The sequence below is a fragment of the Cetorhinus maximus genome, chromosome 23, assembly GCF_964194155.1.
Source record: "Cetorhinus maximus chromosome 23, sCetMax3.hap1.1, whole genome shotgun sequence".
NCBI lineage: Eukaryota > Metazoa > Chordata > Chondrichthyes > Lamniformes > Cetorhinidae > Cetorhinus > Cetorhinus maximus.
Window position 1 is genome coordinate 33,772,137 of NC_135901.1, and position 20,414 is coordinate 33,792,550.

The 20,414-nt window shown below is 46.4% G+C and overlaps 3 protein-coding genes across 3 annotated transcripts in view; 2 read left to right on the forward strand and 1 right to left on the reverse strand.

Annotated features, from left to right (window-relative positions):
- The window catches only part of LOC144697556 (uncharacterized), a 51,679-nt gene extending 48,563 nt beyond the window's left edge, over nt 1-3,116 (forward strand). The window contains exon 3 of the mRNA XM_078569604.1: nt 209-3,116. Within this exon, the coding sequence (XP_078425730.1) occupies nt 209-1,175 (967 nt within the window). The 3' untranslated portion in view covers nt 1,176-3,116. The remainder of the gene's footprint in view (nt 1-208) is intronic.
- The window catches only part of LOC144697491 (uncharacterized), a 1,380,819-nt gene that overhangs the window by 220,671 nt on the left and 1,139,734 nt on the right, over nt 1-20,414 (reverse strand). The gene's annotated exons all lie outside the window — the stretch shown is intronic.
- LOC144697971 (uncharacterized) overlaps nt 19,971-20,414 on the forward strand; it is an 82,886-nt gene continuing 82,442 nt past the window's right edge. The window contains exon 1 of the mRNA XM_078569923.1: nt 19,971-20,272. The gene's annotated coding sequence lies outside the window, so the exon portion shown is untranslated. The remainder of the gene's footprint in view (nt 20,273-20,414) is intronic.

Below are 20,414 nucleotides of genomic sequence, written 5' to 3' on the forward strand. Positions count from 1 at the left end.
AGTGAGAGTGTTCCAGTGAACTGACTGTGGAAAGAGCTTTAACCAGTTACACAGCCTGAAAAAACATCTCACCATTCACAGCAGATGTAAACTGTACGCACGTTCTGTTTGGACAGGGATTCAACTGATCATCAAACCTGGAGAGACTCAGGGACACCTACACCATGGAGAAACCGTGGAAATGTGAGGACTGTGGGAAGGGATTCAGTTACCCATCCCAGCTAGAAATTCATCATCGTATTCACACTGGGGAGAAGCCTTGGAAATGTGAGGAATGTGGTAAAGGATTCAATTACCCATCCCTGCTGGAAATCCATCGACGCAATCACACTGGAGAGAGGCCGTGGAAATGTAAGGACTGTGGTAAAGGATTCAATTATTCATCACTGCTAGAAAGCCACCAACGTAATCACACTGGGGAGAGGCCGTTCACTTGTTCTGTGTGTGGGAAGGGATTCACTCAGAAAACTTCCCTGATGTTACACCAGAGAATTCACACTGAGGAGAGGCCCTTCAGCTGCACTTACTGTGGGAAAAGGTTCAAGCATTCATCCACCCTCACTACACACCAGCGAGTTCACACTGGGGAGCGACCGTTCACCTGCTCCAAGTGTGGGAAGAGATTCACTCAGTCATCTGACCTTTGGACACACCAGCGAATTCACACTGAGGAAAAGGCCTTCAGCTGCACTTCCTGTGGAAAGAGGTTCAGACATTCTTCTACCCTCACTGTACACCAGCGCACTCACACTGGAGAGAGACCGTTCACCTGCTCTGTGTGTGGGAAGGGATTTGCTCAGTCATTTGATCTGGTGAGACACCAGCGGCTTCACACTGGGGAGAGACCGTTCACCTGCTCCGTGTGTGGGAAGGGGTTTGCCCGGTTATCCAGCCTCCAATCACACCACCAAATTCACACTGAGGAAAACCCATTCAGCTGTACCACCTGTGGAAAGAGTTTCGGGCAGTCATCTAAGCTCACTGCACACCAGCGAATTCACACTGAGAAGAGACCGTTCAGCTGTCCTACCTGTGGAAAGAGGTTCAGACATTCTTCCAAGCTTGCTGCACACCAGCGAATTCACACTGAGAAGAGACCGTTCACCTGCTCCATGTGTGGAAAGGGATTCACAAGGTCCTCCAACCTGCAGTCTCACCAGCAAATCCATAAGTGACTGCGGGGTTGGATTCTGCTGTTATTGCGTTGTTGTTAGTCACGTCTAGGACTGATAGCCCGACTATAATTTGTTTGTTTCTGCTCATTTTAATAACCCTATAACTGTCTGGAGTTTATTATTCTGGACCCGTCACTGATTTTCGGGACTGCAGTGTCCCTTTTTAAAAACACCATCTGTGATCTTTCCCCTTCATTCAAGAACTCTCAACAGGAACTAATTTATAACAAATATTAGGAACTTTAACTTCAATTTTAAATTGACCTTTTGTACGAACTCTACAATTCGGTGTCTGAGAGGTTCCACTGATTAACACCTCCAGTTAGAAAGTGCTGATTAATCCTTGCTGAAAATTCTTACTGACTTACACATTCTTCACAGTGACATCTCCATTATAAAATTAAATGAACAAGGTACCTTAAACGAAACAGTGAAATATTTTACAGGCACATCAATAAAAGCTTATTCAGTCAACATTGATATTGATGAAGCTTGGAAGTCACTGAGTTCAATCATTTCTGACACAGCAGCAGCAACATTTGGTAAACTTAACATCGGTGGTAGGAAAAATAATGAAATCCCAGCTGAAGAAGGTTAGGTAAGCATATGAGGGAGAAAGAAATACCGGGTTACAGTAATAGATTTAGAAGTGGAACGGTGTGAGCAGGCTCGAGTGGAAGATAAACACCAGGATGGACTAGTCAGGCCAAATGGCCTGTCTCTGTGCCATATAACCTGTGTAACGCTTTGTAAGGCTTCAACTGACCATCCAACCTGGAGAGGTACAAGGACACCCACAACAGGGGAATGTTCAGTTTGATCTGTGACCATGGTGCTTTTTTACAAGAAATCACATGTCCTCAGCTGGATGACCAGCAGGACATATGGTGAGAGAAGAGTTATTTTGTTTATTTGAGTTAAAGCTGGGCCTTCTAGAAACTAGGAACAGGAGTAGGCCATTCGGCCCTTTGAGCCTGCTCCGCCATTCATTATGATCATGGCTGATCATCCAACTCGATAGCCTGCTCCCGCTTTCTCCCCATACCCTTTGATCCCTTTCACCCCAAGAGCTATATCTAACTCCTTCTTGAAAACAAACAATGTTTTGGCCTCAACTACTTTCTGTGGTAACGAATTGCACAGGCTCACCACTCTCTGGGTGAAGAAATTTCTCCTCGTCTCAGTCCTAAATGGTCTACCCCGTATCCTCAGACCGTGACCCCTAGTTCTGGACTCCCCGCCAGCGGGAACATCCTTCCTGCATCTACCCTGCTGATTGGTTGAAAATAACTGGCCTGGGAGAGGTTCTCTCTGGATATTTTATTTTGAACTCAGTGTTATGTCTTTGAAGCAGACTGTGAAGGAAGGCTGTTTCTCTCTCGCTCTCTCTCTCTCTCTCTCTCTCTCTCCCCCCCCACCCCGTATTGCCTGCAGTCCAGAGTGAGTTAAGCTTCAGCCAGAAAATCATCATCTCAGAATACCTCCGCTGTATTTTGAAAGCCTGCAAAGTTGTGGAAAGCGAGAGATATCAAAGACAGTATTTCACCAAAGATCCATCTGAAAGGACTTGCAGAACTGCTGTGACCAGAACACTTGTCAGATCAACAGACCTTTTCGAACTTTATCCTTTTTGAAGTGTTCCCTTATACCAATCTCTGCAGAGACCTTATTTGTCCTGTCCTTTGATTTGTATTTGTGTGTGGCTGTATGTGTGCTGGGATTTTCAAAAGGGGTAAATTGTTACACTTCCAGATCACAAACTGTATGTTAACCAGTTTTGCAATTCGTTTTGAAAAGAAGCTTTGTTTCATAATAAATCAATCATTCCTCTTTATTGAAAGAAGCTGGTTAAAGTCTCTTTTATGCTGGGTCTAGCAATAGTGAAGGTAAACAATTGGCCATTTTGGTGAGTGGATTAAACATTTATACTTATGCTACGGCCTGTGGAGTAGTGGGGCTAAAATTGTAGTGGGGCTAGCGCACTTCTTTCCCAGTCGTAACAGAGAAACCATGGAAACGTGGCGACTGTGGGAAGGGATTCAGTTCTCCATCCCAGCTGGAAACTCATTGGCACAGTCACTTTAGGGGAAGGCCATTCACCTGGAATCATCCAGTTTCCTAAAAAACACCAGTGAGTTCACCAGGAGGAGAATCCGTAAAACTCCGGATGTGGGAAGAGATTCACTCAATCATCCAGCCTTCGGATACAGTCTGTAAGAATTATGTTCTTTTGTCTGTGTATTAATATAATCTGTAGTTGTGTTCTTTGTTTGTGTATTAATATAGTCTGTAAGAGTTGTGTTCTTTGTGTATTAATATAGTCTGCAAGAGTTGTGTTCTTTATTTGTGTATTAATATAATCTGTAGTTGTGTACTTTCTTTATCTGTGTGTTGATCTGTAGGGTAGAATCTGTAGGGAGTGATGCTGTGCTTTGAACTGGCTTGTATGAGTTTTGAACTGTGAGATGATGGAAGTGCAGAAGTTATATGTAACCGCAGAGGAATGTGAGTGCTCTCATCAACAGGCGAATGCCGTTTACAGAAACACACATATGAGTGGACAAGAGCTACAGATTGTGTAGTGAAATGTCCATGGACAGTTCTAAATATTAGCCTTAGGGGTGCCAGTTGGGGGTGTTATGATGTGGCAGATGATGTGTGCCAGGTGGACCAAATGCACAAGGGATACCTGGCCACACTGTCACAACGGTTTTACAATTTGTGTTTATTATAAGAAGATGTGTGCATTGAATTCAGAAGCAATGAGTCCACTAAGACCTTTAGTGATTTAAAAAAATTAAAATATTTATTAACAAAAAAGATTTCAAGCACGTACATAAGATTACAATTACTATTATAACACTCCTAAAATTCCTAATTAACCTGACTCCCAATTACACACCCCCTTTAAGGCAACAGTCCAAAATAGATTTTAAATTTTAAAAAGCCAGCAAGTTACCACAACACCCACTTGACAGTGCAATTCCAAAAACTTGCCTCCAACTTAAGCTACGGGATCCAGCAGACCTATGCATAAGTGGGTGGAGGCTTTCCGAAGGCTGACACACACCTGTTAGATCTTACATGCCCCCCCCACCCCCTCAACATAGCCGTTCCTTCTTGATATATGTTTCTCTCTCTCTTTATTATGTAAATTCCAGTGTTCCATATGTCTTTCCCTTAATATGAAAATCTTTCATGTTGTCAATATTGTCAATAACCTTTGGGAAAAATAAACACACTACTCTGCCTTGCTTATCTGGCTAGTTGTAAACATCCTAACATCCTTTTGAAATCCAAACAACCCCTTCACTTATCTAAAATGCAAATTCCCTTCACACCTTACATGCTAATACCCCATCCATATTTACTCATTAGCATTTCAAGTACATTTCTACACAACTTCTTTTGATAATTTCAAGCTTATAGTCTACCTGATTCCAAATGCAATTAAATCGCACAGGCAGAACCATCCACACTCACATCCATAAACCTACTTTACAATAAACCGGGATGATATGAAATTTATACTTTCATAACAAGGGTAGTGGTGGGGGGTGGGGAGTGGGGTTACCAGCCACAGTCTGAGCCTGAACCAAACTTGTCATCACCTCAGAGTTGATTTCACCCTGAGCCTAGTTTCTGACCCACATCTGCTCCATCACCAAGGCTGCCTACTTCCACCTCTGTGACATCTCCCATCTCTTCTCCTACTTCAGCCTATTTGCTGCTGAGACCCTTATTCCTGCTTTATCTTCCTTGAGACTCAACTATTCCAAAGCTTTCCTATGCTTCCTCTCATATTCCACCCACTGTAACTCAAGAACACTCGTGCCTGTATCCTAACTTGCAATTAGTCCCATTCACCAGTGCCGGATATGCATTCAGTTGCCTTGGTTCTAAGCTCTGGATTCCCTCCCTAACCATCTCCACCTAGAACCATAGAAAGGTTACGGGGCAGAAAGAGGCCATTCAGCCCATCGTGTCTGTGTCGGCCAAAACAAGAGAAAAAATGAACTAGTTGCTCGTTTTAATCCCACTTTCCAACACCTGGTCCGTGGCCTTGCAGGTTACAGCACTTCAGATGCAGATCCAGATACCTTTTAAATGATTTGAGCGTTTCAGCCTCAACCACCAACTTAGGCAGCGAATTCCAGACGCCCACCACCCTCTGGGTGAAAAGGTTTTTCCTCACGTCCCCTCTAATATCTTCTACCAATCACCTTAAATCTGTGCCCCCTGGTGATTGACCCATCAGCTAAGGGAAACAAGTCTTTCCTGTCTACCCTATCTAGACCCCTCATAATTTTGTACACCTCAATTAGTCATCCCTTAGCCTCCTCTGTACTAAGGAAAACAACCATAGCCTGTCCAATCTCTCCTCCTAGCTGCAATTTTCAAGCTCTGGCAACATTCTTGTAAATCGCCTCTGTACTCTCTGCAATGTGGTGACCAGAACCGGACACAAAATTCTAGCTGTGGCCTAGCCAACGTTTTATACAGTTCGATCATTACATCCCTGCTTTTGTATTCAATACTTCGCCCAATAAAGGAAAGCATTCCATATGCTTTCTTGACTACCTTGTCCTGTCACATTCAAGGATCTGTGTCTCTCACGTCCTCAATCCCTCTCAGTAACTCCCCATTTATTGAGTATGCCCTTACTTTGTTTGCCCTCTCCAAATGCATTACCTCGCAATTTGCAGATTGAATACTATTTGCCACTTCTCTGCCCACTCATATCATTCGTGAGTCGACAGCTATCCTCTTCACTATCAACTACACGACTAACTTTTGTGTCATCTGCAAATTTCCCAATCATGCCTCCCACATTTAAGTCTAAATCATTGATATATACAACAAATAGCAAGGGCCCCAACTCTGAGCCCTGTGGAACATCACTGGAAATTGTTTTCCATTCGCAAAAACATCCAGCGACCATTCCCCTTTGTTTCCAGTCACTGAGCTAATTTTGGATCCAACCTGCTGCCTTCCCCTGGATCCTATGTGTTAGGGGGAATATAGTAAGGATTTATCCAATGGATAAAAAGAGGTTTCTTTTGAAGAGATGAATTAAATATGAAAGGAAATCTACATCCCAACAGCACAGTTATTTGAATTTGGGACAATCTTGAGATGTAAAGTGCAGTTTAGAAGGTGACTTTTGAATAACTAGGATGTTATCCAAGATAAAGAATGTGTCGATAAACATATGGGACTTTTAATCTGGATACAAATCAATGCACATGAGAAAGAGATAGTTTTAATTTTGATAGTGTAAATTACAGTTCTTACAAAGTTTAAAAAGAATTGCTGTTTTGGTTTCCGATAAAGTTCTCAAAAGGAAATTTTTATTTTAAAAGGTTTGACAACAATTGACACTAATTCAAATGCTGCAAGCTTTTGTAACTGTCAGTCTGTTCCCAAAATATACAGTTAAGCTCAAGACCATGACAAAGTTTGGCAGAAATCCAATTTTTGGCTGAGTTAATAAATCCAGGATAATTCTAAAAAAATGGGTCAGGCACAATTTAGTGGATGACTTTTGAGATGATAAAATGTTGTTTGAGAAGGAGATAAGGAAGCAAAACATGTCAATGCCTGATTTCTGTTTTAAAACTACTATAATGAATACTTTATTGGACTGTAAAGTCTCCCCAGACAACCTGAGCAAGATAAGATGGTAGCTATTGCATGTGTAAAATGGTATGAGGAAAAGATTAAGAGCAGGAGAAAGAGTTAGGGAAAGAGGACACGATATACAAACTGTTTTAAGGGAACTGAATTCGATAATCTGGCCATCAACTGAGACATTGGAACCGCACAGGGGGAGATAAGCAAAGATATAGAGACAGAGATCCCCATTGACATGGAATAGTTAATATGGCCTAAAGAGTAAGGGAACATTTTAAACGTTCAAGACAATAGAGAAACTGACCTCAAGAGAATCTTAGGATAATCATGGTCAGGAAAAAAAAACTTGAGATAAAACTGTGTGGAATCTGTGGTTGAGGCAATTGAAGGGTAAGGAGAAATAATACTTAACAACAATTTACCACAAATGGATACCGGTAAAGGGAAAGCTGGAAAAAAGCTAAATAGATGTATTACTGATTATATTAATGCGCCTGCGAGCTACAAAACGTATGACCATAGGATTAACACCCTGATGACAGGCAAAGTTAAGCAGTGCCCAGAGAGAGCCACCACTGGATGTGAAGATACTGAGCCATTGAAAAGTAGGATAAGAAAGTGCATTGTAGAGTTGTGTAGACAGCTTAAGGAATTGAGGTCCAACATGAGACAGCAGCAGGAGGTAGTAGACTGGAAGGAGTGGGGGGTGTCTACCCAGATAGATTCAGATCAGGGAACTCATTTTGCAGGAAGAGTCATTAAGAAATGTGTAAATTTATGGGGATCAAACAGAAATTCCACATTCCCTACCAACCACAGAGCTTGGGGATGGTGGAAAGGATGAACCAAACTTTAAAAAAAAAACATCAAGAGCAAAAGCAATTCAAGAGATAGGAAACAGCTGGGCCACAATCTTGCCCAATATTCTGAAGCGCCTCCGGCTACCCCAAGCAGGACCACCGGGTTCACCCCATTTGAACGAATGACAAGGAGAGCAATGCAGTTGCACGAGGAGGAGATGTAGGACCACCAAAGCAAGGCTATGTGAGGGAAATGAGTAAGCAATTGCATGAGTTAAGGAAGGAAGCCGACAGATGATTAAGGACATGGAAATAGATAAATCCGAAAGGCAACAACAGACCCCCCAGGTGGGGATCAAGGTGATGGTCAAGATAAACCCAGAACGAACGAGGTTTGAATCCAAGTGGGTGGGACCGTATGAGGTAATCATGACCAGTGATACATGTGTGTTTGTGGACTTTAGGGGACAGGTGCACTGGAAGCGCTGGTCACAACGGAAGCATTTTATTAACTGGTTCTATCCACAGAACCAATCTCAACAACTGACCGGTGATGACTGGGACGGTTATCTGTTTAAGTTCACAGAATGTTAATTGCAATGTCAATGCTTGTGGGCATGGCGATACTGGCAACAAGGTCAGGGGTTATCATGGCTCATCCCGCACCGCAGGAGGGACTTTGGTACAGCATGGACAGTGCTGAATGCGACACACAATGGGGAATGCCAAATGTAACTGTAGAAGAACAAGTAATTTTGAATTGTAGCAAGGGTTTGCTTCAGATCGGGCACGGAAGTGTCAGGGATATGACATGCACGGGCGGTTGGTGGGGGCTGTTCGGGAAAGTTGGCTCTTGTGTTAAGTTTCCAAATCTAACTACTGTGTGTTTTAAGCATAAGGAGTGGGCAGAAGAGTTCAATTTTGTCTGTGAAACAGAGGGTTATTTTATGCAGCATGCTTGACAATGTATGCATTGATGATTGCTCATTCCCACCCTAAGAATTCCAAATGGAACATTTGTGGCCAAAACGATAACGATGTACCCACTTGGGCAAATAGCGACGGTAGATGGACTTGGGCGATACACCCTAGAGGGAAGATTAGTACCACTACCCAGCCACCTCCCAAGACCGTATCAACAATCCGAGCAGAGGCAATTGCAGCTTCTCAACTCACACCAACTGACCCACCTTGTCCGGCTATGAGCCCAGGTCCAACGAACGGTCTTGTATTGGTTAATCATAATAAAGTTTTATATGATAACGTACAACATGAGCTTGTACCTGTGGTCTTGAACATATTTGGTATTTCCCTGCCCCAGTGCTGCTCAATCCATATTCGTGCACTTTATACAGCTCTAATGGGCCAGTTAATGACTGAAGTGGGTCAGTTTAATGGCGGGATGCAATCAATGGTTGTAGCACCAGGTTTAGGAGGGAACCGAATTAAGCGCAGCCTGATAAATGATGCCGCTACGATATTCAATACAGGGACATCAATGGTTAATTCTACTGACCTGGCAACTGTTGACCAGAAGGCCCAGACCTTGAGCTCCAAGCTTAAGGAAATTTTAGAGCGGGGACAAGCAATTCACAACACCCAATTAAACACAGACCAGGACATGACACAGTTAAATCAAAACCTGACTACCGTGCTTGAAGGTCATACGGGGACTATCAATAAACTGATCGGGATAGGGAAAAATATTTCAAATGAAGCAAGCAGAAATGATGTTTGTAGCACCTATGGATCCTGGGCACTGGAACAAGCCCGAGAGAACTTAAGACAGATTAATGAAGGGGTAGTTCCTTTATGGGTAACTAATGAACATTTATTAATCTTTCACGACATAAGGATCATGACTTGACTGGTTGCCAGCTCAGAGGTTTAACACGTGCATGCAGAATGAATGTTGAATGTATGGTGAATAATAATATGCTAATAGGCATTGTCTTAGTGATACCTGTTATACCTATGTCAACACCTGGCAGAACAATATAGAGAGTTGAAAATATTGGGGTGATACAGGGGGATTACTATATTAGGTACTCATGACATTCCGCCATATGCAGTAGACATAGAAGGGAATATAGTTAGCACCACATTAGAAGGGTGTAGTATAGAGGCCACCGCAGTTGTTTGCGCACATCCAACATATGAGACGAAAGAAGCAAGGTGCAGATTTAAAGCAGCAGCAAAATGCACTTGGGGATCTGGACAGGCAAACGCCTGTTTAAGGTCACGCTAAAGACCGATGGTAAGGGAGCCATTTTCCACCCTCCTTCCAGTTTCGCTATCGGGGGAAACCATGGCTACCTGGTCTACGCTGGGCAACCCAAGCATTGTCGCTCATGCGGCAAGGCTGGTCATGTGGCGGCCAACTGCAGCGCCTCCCTCTGCAAGATCTGCAAACAGGAAGGGCACCAGACAAAAGACTGCAAACAGGCCAAGTGCTGCAACCTGTGTGGCGAGGCAGGTCACCTCTACAGGACCTGCACCAAATGCTGCCGTACTTACGCACAGGCAGCCAAAGCCGACCAGGGGGAAGCAGAAGAAATGTTTCGTGTCACTCCAACCACCAAGGCCCCCAGGGAGCTCAACGGGACAAAGGAGGACACAGAGAGAGACAAGGTGGAGAAAGAGATCGAGGCAACAGAGAGCCAATCAGCAGCACTACCCCCTGAACCTCCCAGTCCTCAGGACAGCGAATCAATGGAGGAGGAGGCAGCAGTGGAAAAGCAGCAGGGGGAGTGGCGGACGGTGAAGAACAAGAAAAGTAAGAGGGAGCGAAGAAGAAGCAAAGGCGTTTCCCAGAGAAGCGGCAAGAGGCGTCTCCCATCCGACACGGATGACAAGGGCAGCAGCTCTTCGGATGATGAAGTGCCAGGGCGGCACCGACAGAAGAGGCGGCAAAGCTCCAGGGCGTTGGAGGACGAGACACCCGAGCTCCAGAAAATTGGAGACAACAAGGAGACCAGCGCACCCCAACTTTGCCTGCAACCTGAGGAGGCCAGTGCACCACAGCCCCTGGAATCTGGGAGCAGTGAGGCAATCATCGCACCCCAGCTCCAGGAAGCCGGGAACAGCAACACCCCAGAGGGGGTGAGTTTTGGAGAAGCTTCTCCAGCAAAGGTCATCTCAAAACCCACTCTCTACGTGAACCTCCAGATGCCACCGGAGCAGAACACGGCCAAGGAGATCTACCTCAGCCCATCCAAAGTGAAGGAATTTGAGCTCACTACGGGTATGAAGGAGCAGACTAAAGGTCTGGGACTCTCAGAGACAGTGGGTTTGGTAGGAGAATAAATGCTTTAAAATGGGTTTAAAGATTGTATCCATAAACGTGCGTAGCATTAAATCTACTACGCGATGTGTTGCGACCTTGGACTACCTAGCCAAGGTCAAAGCTGACCTGTTGTTTCTGCAGGAGTGTGCGATACCGCACCTCAGCTCCTACAGGCAATGGTCACGATGGTGGTCCCACGGGCCATCGATCTGGTCGGGCGGAAACGACTCTCGTTCCTCCGGCCTGGGTATTCTGCTGCGGGGAGGCAACTTCACCATCTCCGAGGTCAAGGAGGTGGTGGGCGGGCGACTCCTCGTAGCAGACGTAATGTACAAGAACGCTCCACTCCGGTTAATTAACGTGTATGGCCCGGCACAAGGGGCTGAGCGGCTGGAGGTTTTTCAGCAGCTCCCACTGCTGCTGGCGACCTCCAGGCCGGTCATTCTGGGCGGTGACTTCAACTGCATCATCGATGCGGCTGGACGATCCGGCAGGGCCGGCAGCAGATTGGACGCTACGTCCAGATCCCTGATGGAAACAGTTAAGGATGCCAAGCTGCACGACGTCTTCAGCAACCCTGCAGACGGAGCGCAGCGTAGATACACCTGGTCGCGGCCAGACGGGTCCATTCGTTCCAGGATAGACTTCCTGTTTGTGTCCCGTGCATTCAGTCAGATCCACCGACGTCAAGCCGGTGTTCTTCTCTGACCACTGCCTCCTACTGGCGGACTGCCACTTGGAGAAGGACCTGAGGGTGGGCAGGGGGGCATGGAAGCTAAATGTGCAACTGCTGACCCCAGAGAACATTAAGGAGCTCAAGAGGGATTACAAAGGTTGGAGAACCGTGAAACCCCTCTTTGAGTCCCTGACACACTGGTGGGAAGCGATCAAGGGAAGCATCAAGAGGTTTTTCATCCTCAAAGGCACCCAGAAAGCTAGAAAGGAACAGAGGGAAATGTCCCGACTCCAGAAAAAGATGCAGAATCTGCTCCGGCTGCAGTCGATGGGGGTCGATGTCAAGGAGGAGCTCCAAGAGGTGAAGGGCCAGCAAGCCTCGCACTTTGCCTCGGAGGCCTCCAAGATCATCTTCCGTTCCAGAGTCCGCTCCGTGGAGCAGGATGAGACGTGCTCACGTTTCTTCTTCCAAAAGGTACACAGAGAGCGCTCTGTGATCAGCAGCCTGAAGGAAGACGGCTCAGTAAAGTCATCACGGTCCGACATTCTGAGGATCAGAAAATCCTTTTATGCCGGATTGTATGACGTGAAGCCCACGGACAGCACGGCCTCCCAGTCCTTCCTGTCCTCTATCACGGAGGTCTTAGACGACAGTACGCGGGAGAGCCTGGACAAACCGCTAACTCCTGATAAACTGACTAAGGCCCTCGAGTCCTTCGAGAAGAGTAAAACCCCCGGAAGCGACGGCTTGCCGGCGGAGTTGTATTCGGCTCTGTGGGACTTGATCGGCCCAGACCTGCTAGGAGTGTACGAGAGTATGCTCCTGGCCGGTAGTATGTCAGAATCCATGAGGAAAGGCATCATCACCCTCATCTACAAGCACAAGGGGGAAAGGGAGGAAATTAGAAATTGGCGACCCATTTCACTGTTGAATGTGGACTATAAGATTCTGTCCAAGGTCATCGCCAACCGGGTCAAATCCGCTCTGGAATTGGTGATTCACCCTGACCAGACCTGCTCTGTGCCAGGCAGGAAGATCTCTGACAGCCTGGCGCTGCTCAGGGATACGATTGCCTATGTACAGGACAGGGGTGTGGATACCTGCCTCATCAGCTTGGATCAGGAGAAGGCCTTTGACAGAATATCGCACACCTATATGGGGGATGTGCTCTCCAAAATGGGGTTTGGGGAGGGAATTCGAAATTGGATCCAACTGCTCTACACTAACATCAGTAGCGCAGTCTCAATCAATGGGTGGGAAACAGATAGCTTTCCGATTAAATCTGGAGTCAGGCAGGGCTGTCCTCTCTCGCCTGTCCTTTTCGTGTGTTGCATAGAACCCTTTGCCGAGTCCATCAGGAAGGATCCGGGCATAAGAGGAGTGACGATCCCAGGCAGTGGAGGCACGCAGGTAAAAGCCTCCCTGTACATGGACGACGTCGCCGTCTTCTGCTCGGATCCGCTGTCGGTGCGCAGACTGATGCACATCTGCGACCAGTTCGAACTGGCCTCGGGAGCCAAGGTAAATCGTGGGAAGAGCGAGGCCATGTTCTTTGGGAACTGGGCTGACCGATCCTTTGTCCCCTTCACTGTCAGGGCTGACGGCCTGAAGGTGCTGGGGATATGGTTCGGAGGGACCGGGGCATGCGTTAGAAACTGGAAGGAGCGAGTGGCTATGGTGAAAAGGAAACTGGGCATGTGGGAGCGACGCTCCCTCTCCATTGCGGGTAAGAACCTGGTCATCAGGTGTGAGGTACTCTCGCTGTTGCTGTACGTGGCGCAGGTCTGGCCCATTCCAGACTCCTGCGCGATGGCGATCACTCGAGCCATCTTCCGCTTTATCTGGAGGTCGAAAATGGATCGTGTCCGCAGGGACGCGATGTACAAGCCTCTAGATAAAGGGGGAAAAAACGTGCCCAACATCGCCCTCATACTGATGGCCACCTTTGTGTGTGGCTGCATCAAGCGGTGCGTAGACCCTCAGTACGCAAACACCAAGTGTCACTACGTGCTGAGGTTCTACCTGTCCCCGGTGTTGCGAAGGATGGGTCTGGCCACGCTGCCGCGGAACGCTCCAAGTAGTTGGACCGTGCCGTACCACCTGTCCCTGGTGGAAAAATTTATGCAGAAAAACACCTTTGACCACAAGTCCATCAGGCAGTGGTCAGCACGTAACGTCCTAGAGGCCCTGAGGGAAAAGGAGAGGGTGGACCCTGTGGGATGGTTCCCCGAGCAGACTGTCAAAGTCATTTGGCAGAATGCCTCATCGCCAGAACTTTCCAACAAGCACCAAGACGTAGCTTGGCTGGTGGTGAGAAAGGCCCTCCCCGTCAGATCCTTCCTACACGCCAGGAGGCTCACCCCCTCTGCACGTTGCCCTCGAGGTGGCTGTGGTGGGGAAGAGACCGTTGTTCTCCTCCTTGTGGATTGTGCCTTTGCAAAGAAAGTCTGGAGAGAGATGCAGTGGTTGCTGTCGAGGTTCATCCCGAGCAGTTCTGTGACACAGGACTCTGTGCTCTACGGGCTGTTCCCAGGGACACACACCGAGACAAACATCGACTGCAGCTGGAGGATCATCAACTCGGTGAAAGACGCGCTTTGGTCTGCCCGAAACTTGTTGGTCTTCCAGCACAAAGAGTTGTCCCCGACCGATTGTTGCGGACTGGCACAATCCAAAGTCCAGGACTACGTGCTGAGGGACGCACTAAAGCTTGGGGCAGCTGCCGCAAAGGCGCAATGGGGAAGGGTCGCTGTCTAAGACCTTTCTACCACAGCGCACCAAGAGACTGGGAACTGTTTAGAGCCCCTCGGGCTGTACAGATCAAAATGAAAGGCTGTAAATGATTGTAATATTGTTTGTACTGATGCACCTGGTGATACATTTTGTAAAAGTTTAACCTGGATTGTACCCTTGTAATGTTGTTTTTGAAATGGTTTGGAATGTGATTGAAGATATTTTATGAATAAAGTATATTTTTACAAAAAAAAAAGCAGCAAAATGCACAATGAAAACTATATGGGCTGCAAAAGAACCAACCCATGTTGCATATATGGGGAATGGAAGATATTGTATTACCACCTGGCAGCAAAAGATCCAGTACGGGAGCAACTGGATGTGCCCCACCCATAATCATTCAATGTGCCTACATCCGCAGGTGCCGGCAAGGGTGGGGAAGGTGGACCTGGTCGAAATATACAAGAGAGGAGCGACTACTATTCAGGTCATGGAAGGCCTTAAGGATAACCTGACACAAGATTTGAACCAGTTCTCCGATGAAATTCCCTTATTACCAGAGCACCGAACTGTGATTCGGAGACAGGCTCAGCAGATATATAGAACTTACTATACACTGCAGCAACAGGTTAGAGCCTTAAAGGAGGATAGCAAGCAAATAGATTCCTCCACATGGTAGGAGGATTGGGGCTCAAATGTACAAATACACCCATGGATTCGGATTATCTCCCATGACCTGAATCACAGAATCACACAGCGCAGAAGAGGCCCTTCGGCACAGGCATGTGAGAAACACCTGACCTACCTACCTAATCCCATTTACCAGCACTTGGCCCATAGCCTTGAATGTTACGATGTGCCAAGTGCTCATCCAGGTACTTTTTAAAGGATGTGAGGCAACCCGCCTCCACCACTCTCCCAGGCGGTGCATTCCAGACTGTCACCACCCTCTGGGTAAAAAAGTTTTTCCTCACATCCCCCCTAAACCTCCTGCCCCTCACCTTGAACTTATGTCCCCTCGTGACTGACCCTTCAACTAAGGGGAACAGCTGTTCCCTATCCACCCTGTCCATGCCCCTCATAATCTTGCACACCTCGATCAAGTCACCCCTCAGTCTTCTCTGCTCCAACGAAAACAACCGAAGTCTATCCAACCTCTCTTCATAACTTAAATGTTTCATCCCAGGCAACATCCTGGTGAATCTCCTCTGCACCCCCTCCAGTGCAATCACATCCTTCCTATAATGTGGTGACCAGAACTGCACACAGTACTCCAACTGTGGCCTCACCAAGGTTCCATACAACTCCAACATGACTTCCCTACTTTTGAAATCTATGCCTTGATTGATCAGGACAAGTGTCCCATATGCCTTTTTCACCACCCCACTAACATGCCCCTCTGCCTTCAGAGATCTATGGACACACACGCCAAGGTCCCTTCGTTCCTCAGAACTTTCCTCGTGTCATGCCATTCATTGAATACCTCCTTGTCAAATTACTCCTTCCAAAGTGTTGTCACCTCACACTTTTCAGGGTAATATTCCATCTGCCACTTATCTGCCCATTTGACCATCCTATCTATATCTTCCTGTTGCCCAAGACACTCAACCTCACTGTTAACCACCCGGCCAATCTTTGTGTCATCCACAAACTTACTAATCCTACCTCCCACATAGTCATCTATGTCGTTTATGTAAATGACAAATAATAGGAGACCCAGCACAGATCCCTGTGGTACGCCACTGGACACTGGCTTCCAGTCACTAAACCATCCTTCTGTCATCACCCTCTGTCTCCTACAACTCAGCTAATTTTGAATCCACCTGGTTGTGATTCAGCTGATATTAATTATATATTTAACATATTTGATCCATTGCACCCAAAGATCGCGAAAGAGGTGGCACTGGGGGAATTTTAGCAGGTGGAGAAGAGGTTTAGCAAGTCAGAGGCCTGAACTGAAGGACCAGGAGATACAGATGGTCTGACCTAGTAGCTTTACAATCCAAAGCTGGATACCTGGCCAGTATCAATGGGTGGTGGTACATAAAGTGATGGACAGTACCACTGTAGTTGGCTACCTTGGGCTAGGCCAAGGGCCAAAAGGGGGGACTGTTAGGGGGAATACAGTGAGAATTTATTGAAAGGGAATTACTTAGAATCTCCAGGCAGCCAGTGCCATCAAGTACATTAACAGTTAAGGGTTACCAGATGAACTTTGCACACCCTTAGGGCCTGTAATCCCCAGAAAGGCCCTGGGAACTAGACTGGAGACGGAGGATGAAAACAAGATAGATTAAGTGTGCTCATCAACAGATAAGGAAAGGAGAGATGGTCCCAGCTTAGATAGGAGGAGAAGGCTCCGCCTGGGTGAAGGCTGAGCAATGTTCTTGTCAGTGATGTATAAATAAGCTGTATACTTGTAACTTGGTAGAGTGCTATCTCAAGCTGCTTTGAGGTGGTTCTCTCCTTGCAATTGCTCGAATAAATGATCATAACCTGTACCTGAACCTCCTGTTGTTCATTTGTCAAAGATACCAAAACACGTGAGTTCTCATTTTCCGGACTAGTCTGCCATGTGGGACCTTGTCACATGTCTTACTGAAATCCATGCAAACAACATCCACTGCACTACCTTCCTTGTTGCTTCCTCAAAAAATTCTGTTAATTTAATAACACACGATCTTCCCCTAACAAAACCATGCTGACCATCCCTGATCAATTCAGTTTATCCTGTCTCTCAGAATTGTTTCCAATAATTTTCCCACCACCGAAGTCAGACTGAATGGCCTCTAATTTTCTGGCCTATCCGTCATACCCTTCTTAAATAATGGTACAGTGTTTGCAGACCTCCAATTCTCTGGGACCTCGCCTGTATATAGTGAGGATTGGCAAATGATCCTCAGAGCATCCGTTGTTTCCTCTCTGGCTTCCTTCAACAGCCTGGGATACAACCCATCTAGCCCTGGTGATTTATCCACATTCAAAGACGCCAGTCCCTCCAGTATTTCCTCTCTCACTATACTTATTATATCAAATGCTTCACACTCCTCTAACTAAAATGTCTGCATCATCCTCCTCCTTAGTGTAGACAGAGACATTGAGAACCCTGTCAAATCTTCTGCATCAACCCCCAACTTACCATGTACATCTCTGACAGGCCCTACCTTTTCCTTAGTTATTCTCCTGCTCTTAGTTAACTGGTAAAACATCTTAGGATTTTCTTTGATTTTACCTGCCAATATTTTTTCGTATCCTCGCTTTGCTTTCCTAATTTCCATTTTTACTTAACCCACGTCCTTTTTATGCTCCTCTAGGCTTTCGACAGTACTAAGTCTTTTGTGACTGCTATAAGCATTTTTTTTCTGCTTTATCTTGGCCTGTATGCTTCTGGGCAACCAGGGGGGTATAGATTTGGCAGTACCACCCTCCTTCTTTGTTTACCTTGTGCCGATGGAATCTCGCTTTTGAATGCCTCCCACTAATCTGACAGTTTTTCCTCCTAATAGATATATCCAGTCCACTCTCGCCAGCTCACCTCTGAGCTTTGTAAAATTTGTCTTCCCCTCTTTGCTCCTCTCCTTTAAGAGGGTCCTTAAAATCTGCCTCTTGACTCAGTCTTTGGTCACCTGTCCTAATATCTCCTTTTGTGTCTTGGTGTTGAGATTTCTTTGATAATACCCCCGTGAAGCACCTTGGGTTGTTTGACTGTGTTAAAGGTGCTCTATAACATACAAGTTGTTATTGCTGCTGTTAATCACGTTCTGGACTGAACCATCTTCATTCTGACATTTAGAGTTTGTTGCTGTTAATGTTAATAATCTCTATCTAACTGGGCTGGAGTTTAAAATACTGGATATAATGTCATAAATCAGTTTTGTTTCACACACGCTGAGATTAATTTTTGATTTCTCTTTGATAAGAGGAGACTGGTTGATGTCCTGTTACTGATTCAAAAATAAAAATACCAGGAAAAACTCATCAGGTCTGACAGCATCTGCGGAGAGGAACACAGTTAACATTTCGAGTCCGTATGACTCTTCAACAGAACTAAGGATAAATAGAAAAGAGGTGAAATATAAGCTGGTTGAGGGGGGTGGGACAAGTAGAGCTGGATAGAGGGCCAGTGATAGGTGGAGATAGCCAAAAGATGTCATAGACAAAAGGACAAAGAGGTGTTGAAGGTGGTGATATTATCTAAGGAATGTGCTAATAGGTGACATTAAGGGTAGAAAGCAGGACGAGCAAAGTACAGATAGCCCTAGTGGGGGTGGGGTGGGGGGAAGGGATCAAAATAGGCTTTAAGGTAGAGATAAAATGGATGGAAATATATTTAAAAATAATGGAAATAGGTGGGAAATGAAAAATCTACATAAATTATTGGAAAAAAGGGGAATCGGAAAGGGGGTGGGGATGGAGGAGAGAGTTCATGATCTAAAATTGTTGAACTCAATATTCAGTCCAGAAGGCTGTAAAGTGCCTAGTCGGTGCTTTTATCCTGTTACTGATTATTCGTTTGCTGTAATTTATTCCTTCCTTCCTCCTGACTATTTCAGTTCTCAAAGCTTGTTACAAGTCCCAGCTCCCCAAACCTGACACTGAATTTCCTTTCTCACTACACTGTGTTTCTTCCCTCTAATAATCCCTGCTGTTTGTCCTGAATGTTGTAAATGATGAAGATGAACAACATCAACAGAACCTGGAGGTCTTGCACCCAGCATTCCTATCGGTGGAGAATCTCCCTGATCCACACCGCAGGGGATCAGTGCGCATGAGCAGGTCAGCGCGGCGGTTATGAGCATGCGCGGTTCATCGCAATATTCGGAGCATGCGCAGTATGGGTGGTGGAGATGGGCAGACGCTTGTTTGTTTCTCTCTGCAGCCGGTAAGTTCATTGGGCGTCGCAAAGGGAGCGATGGACGCAATGGGCGGGCTAAAAGGCTTCATATGCACCCAGCGTAGGCCCTGAACCCCGAATATCGAGCCGCCGGTCCCGTGTTTTTCCCGCCCGGGACCCCGTCTGCGGGTCTTCTCCGGATCAGAGACCCGGGTTCACGGCCGCCATCTTTATAGGAGGCGGTGTGCGGCGGGGCGCATGCGCAAGCATCCATGCCAGAGGAGCCCATTAGCAAGAGGCTGGCTAAGACCCGCCCCCTCATTTACTCTGATTGGTGGGAAGACCAGCGACCGTCTCAGTCCTCCAGCCCCGCCTCCTCGCCCTATTGGTCCGGATGGGGGACAATAAATAAGAGGCTACATTCTGGGCTCAAATCAATGAGGACTTTGATCTCTGGGAAAGCAAGAAACCCTGGGAGGGGGGGGGGCGGGGAGGATTCAGAAACACGTGATGGAGTCCCCCAAACCCCCAATAAGAAGCTGCAGCTCGGGGGGCTTTTTGCTTTGTGTGCGGCCATCTTGTTGAAGCAACAGAAAGTGGGCGGGGCCTCAGGGTGCCAGTGACCAGGGGAGAAAAAGATTCATCCATTGGCAGCTGCAGAGGTTATTTATGGAGGATGCAAACCTGGATTAATAATCCGCAGGGTAGAGGGGAGGGGGGAGGGGGACAATAAATCAGAGATAGAGTTTGATGTGGAATCAATATAAATCAGGAGGTCAGGGTTACAGTCAGAAACAACAGCTTCTATTTATACAGCACCTTTAACATCACAAATCATCTCGGTGAACTTCACAGGAAAATTATAAAACGGAGTCTGACACCCAGACACATAAAGGAGATAAGTTGACCAAAAGCTTGGGCAAAGAGGAAGGTTTTATGGAATGTCTTCAAAGAAGAAATTGATGTAAAGAGATAGAGAGGTGTAGGGAGGGAATTCCAGAGCTTAGGGCTGAGGGAACTGAAGGCATGGTCACCAATGGTGGAGCAATTATCATTGGGAACGGAGAAGAGGCCAGGATTAAAGCAGCCCAGATATCTCGGAAGGTTGTGGAGCTGGAGGAGATTGCTGAGATGGTGAGGGATGAGGGCATGGAGGGATTTGAAAATAATCATGATTTAAAAGTTAAAAATCAAGATGTTGATTGACCAGGAACCAATGCACATCAGGGAGCACAAGGGTGATAGGGGAATGGGAGTTGCCGTGAGTTAAGAAATG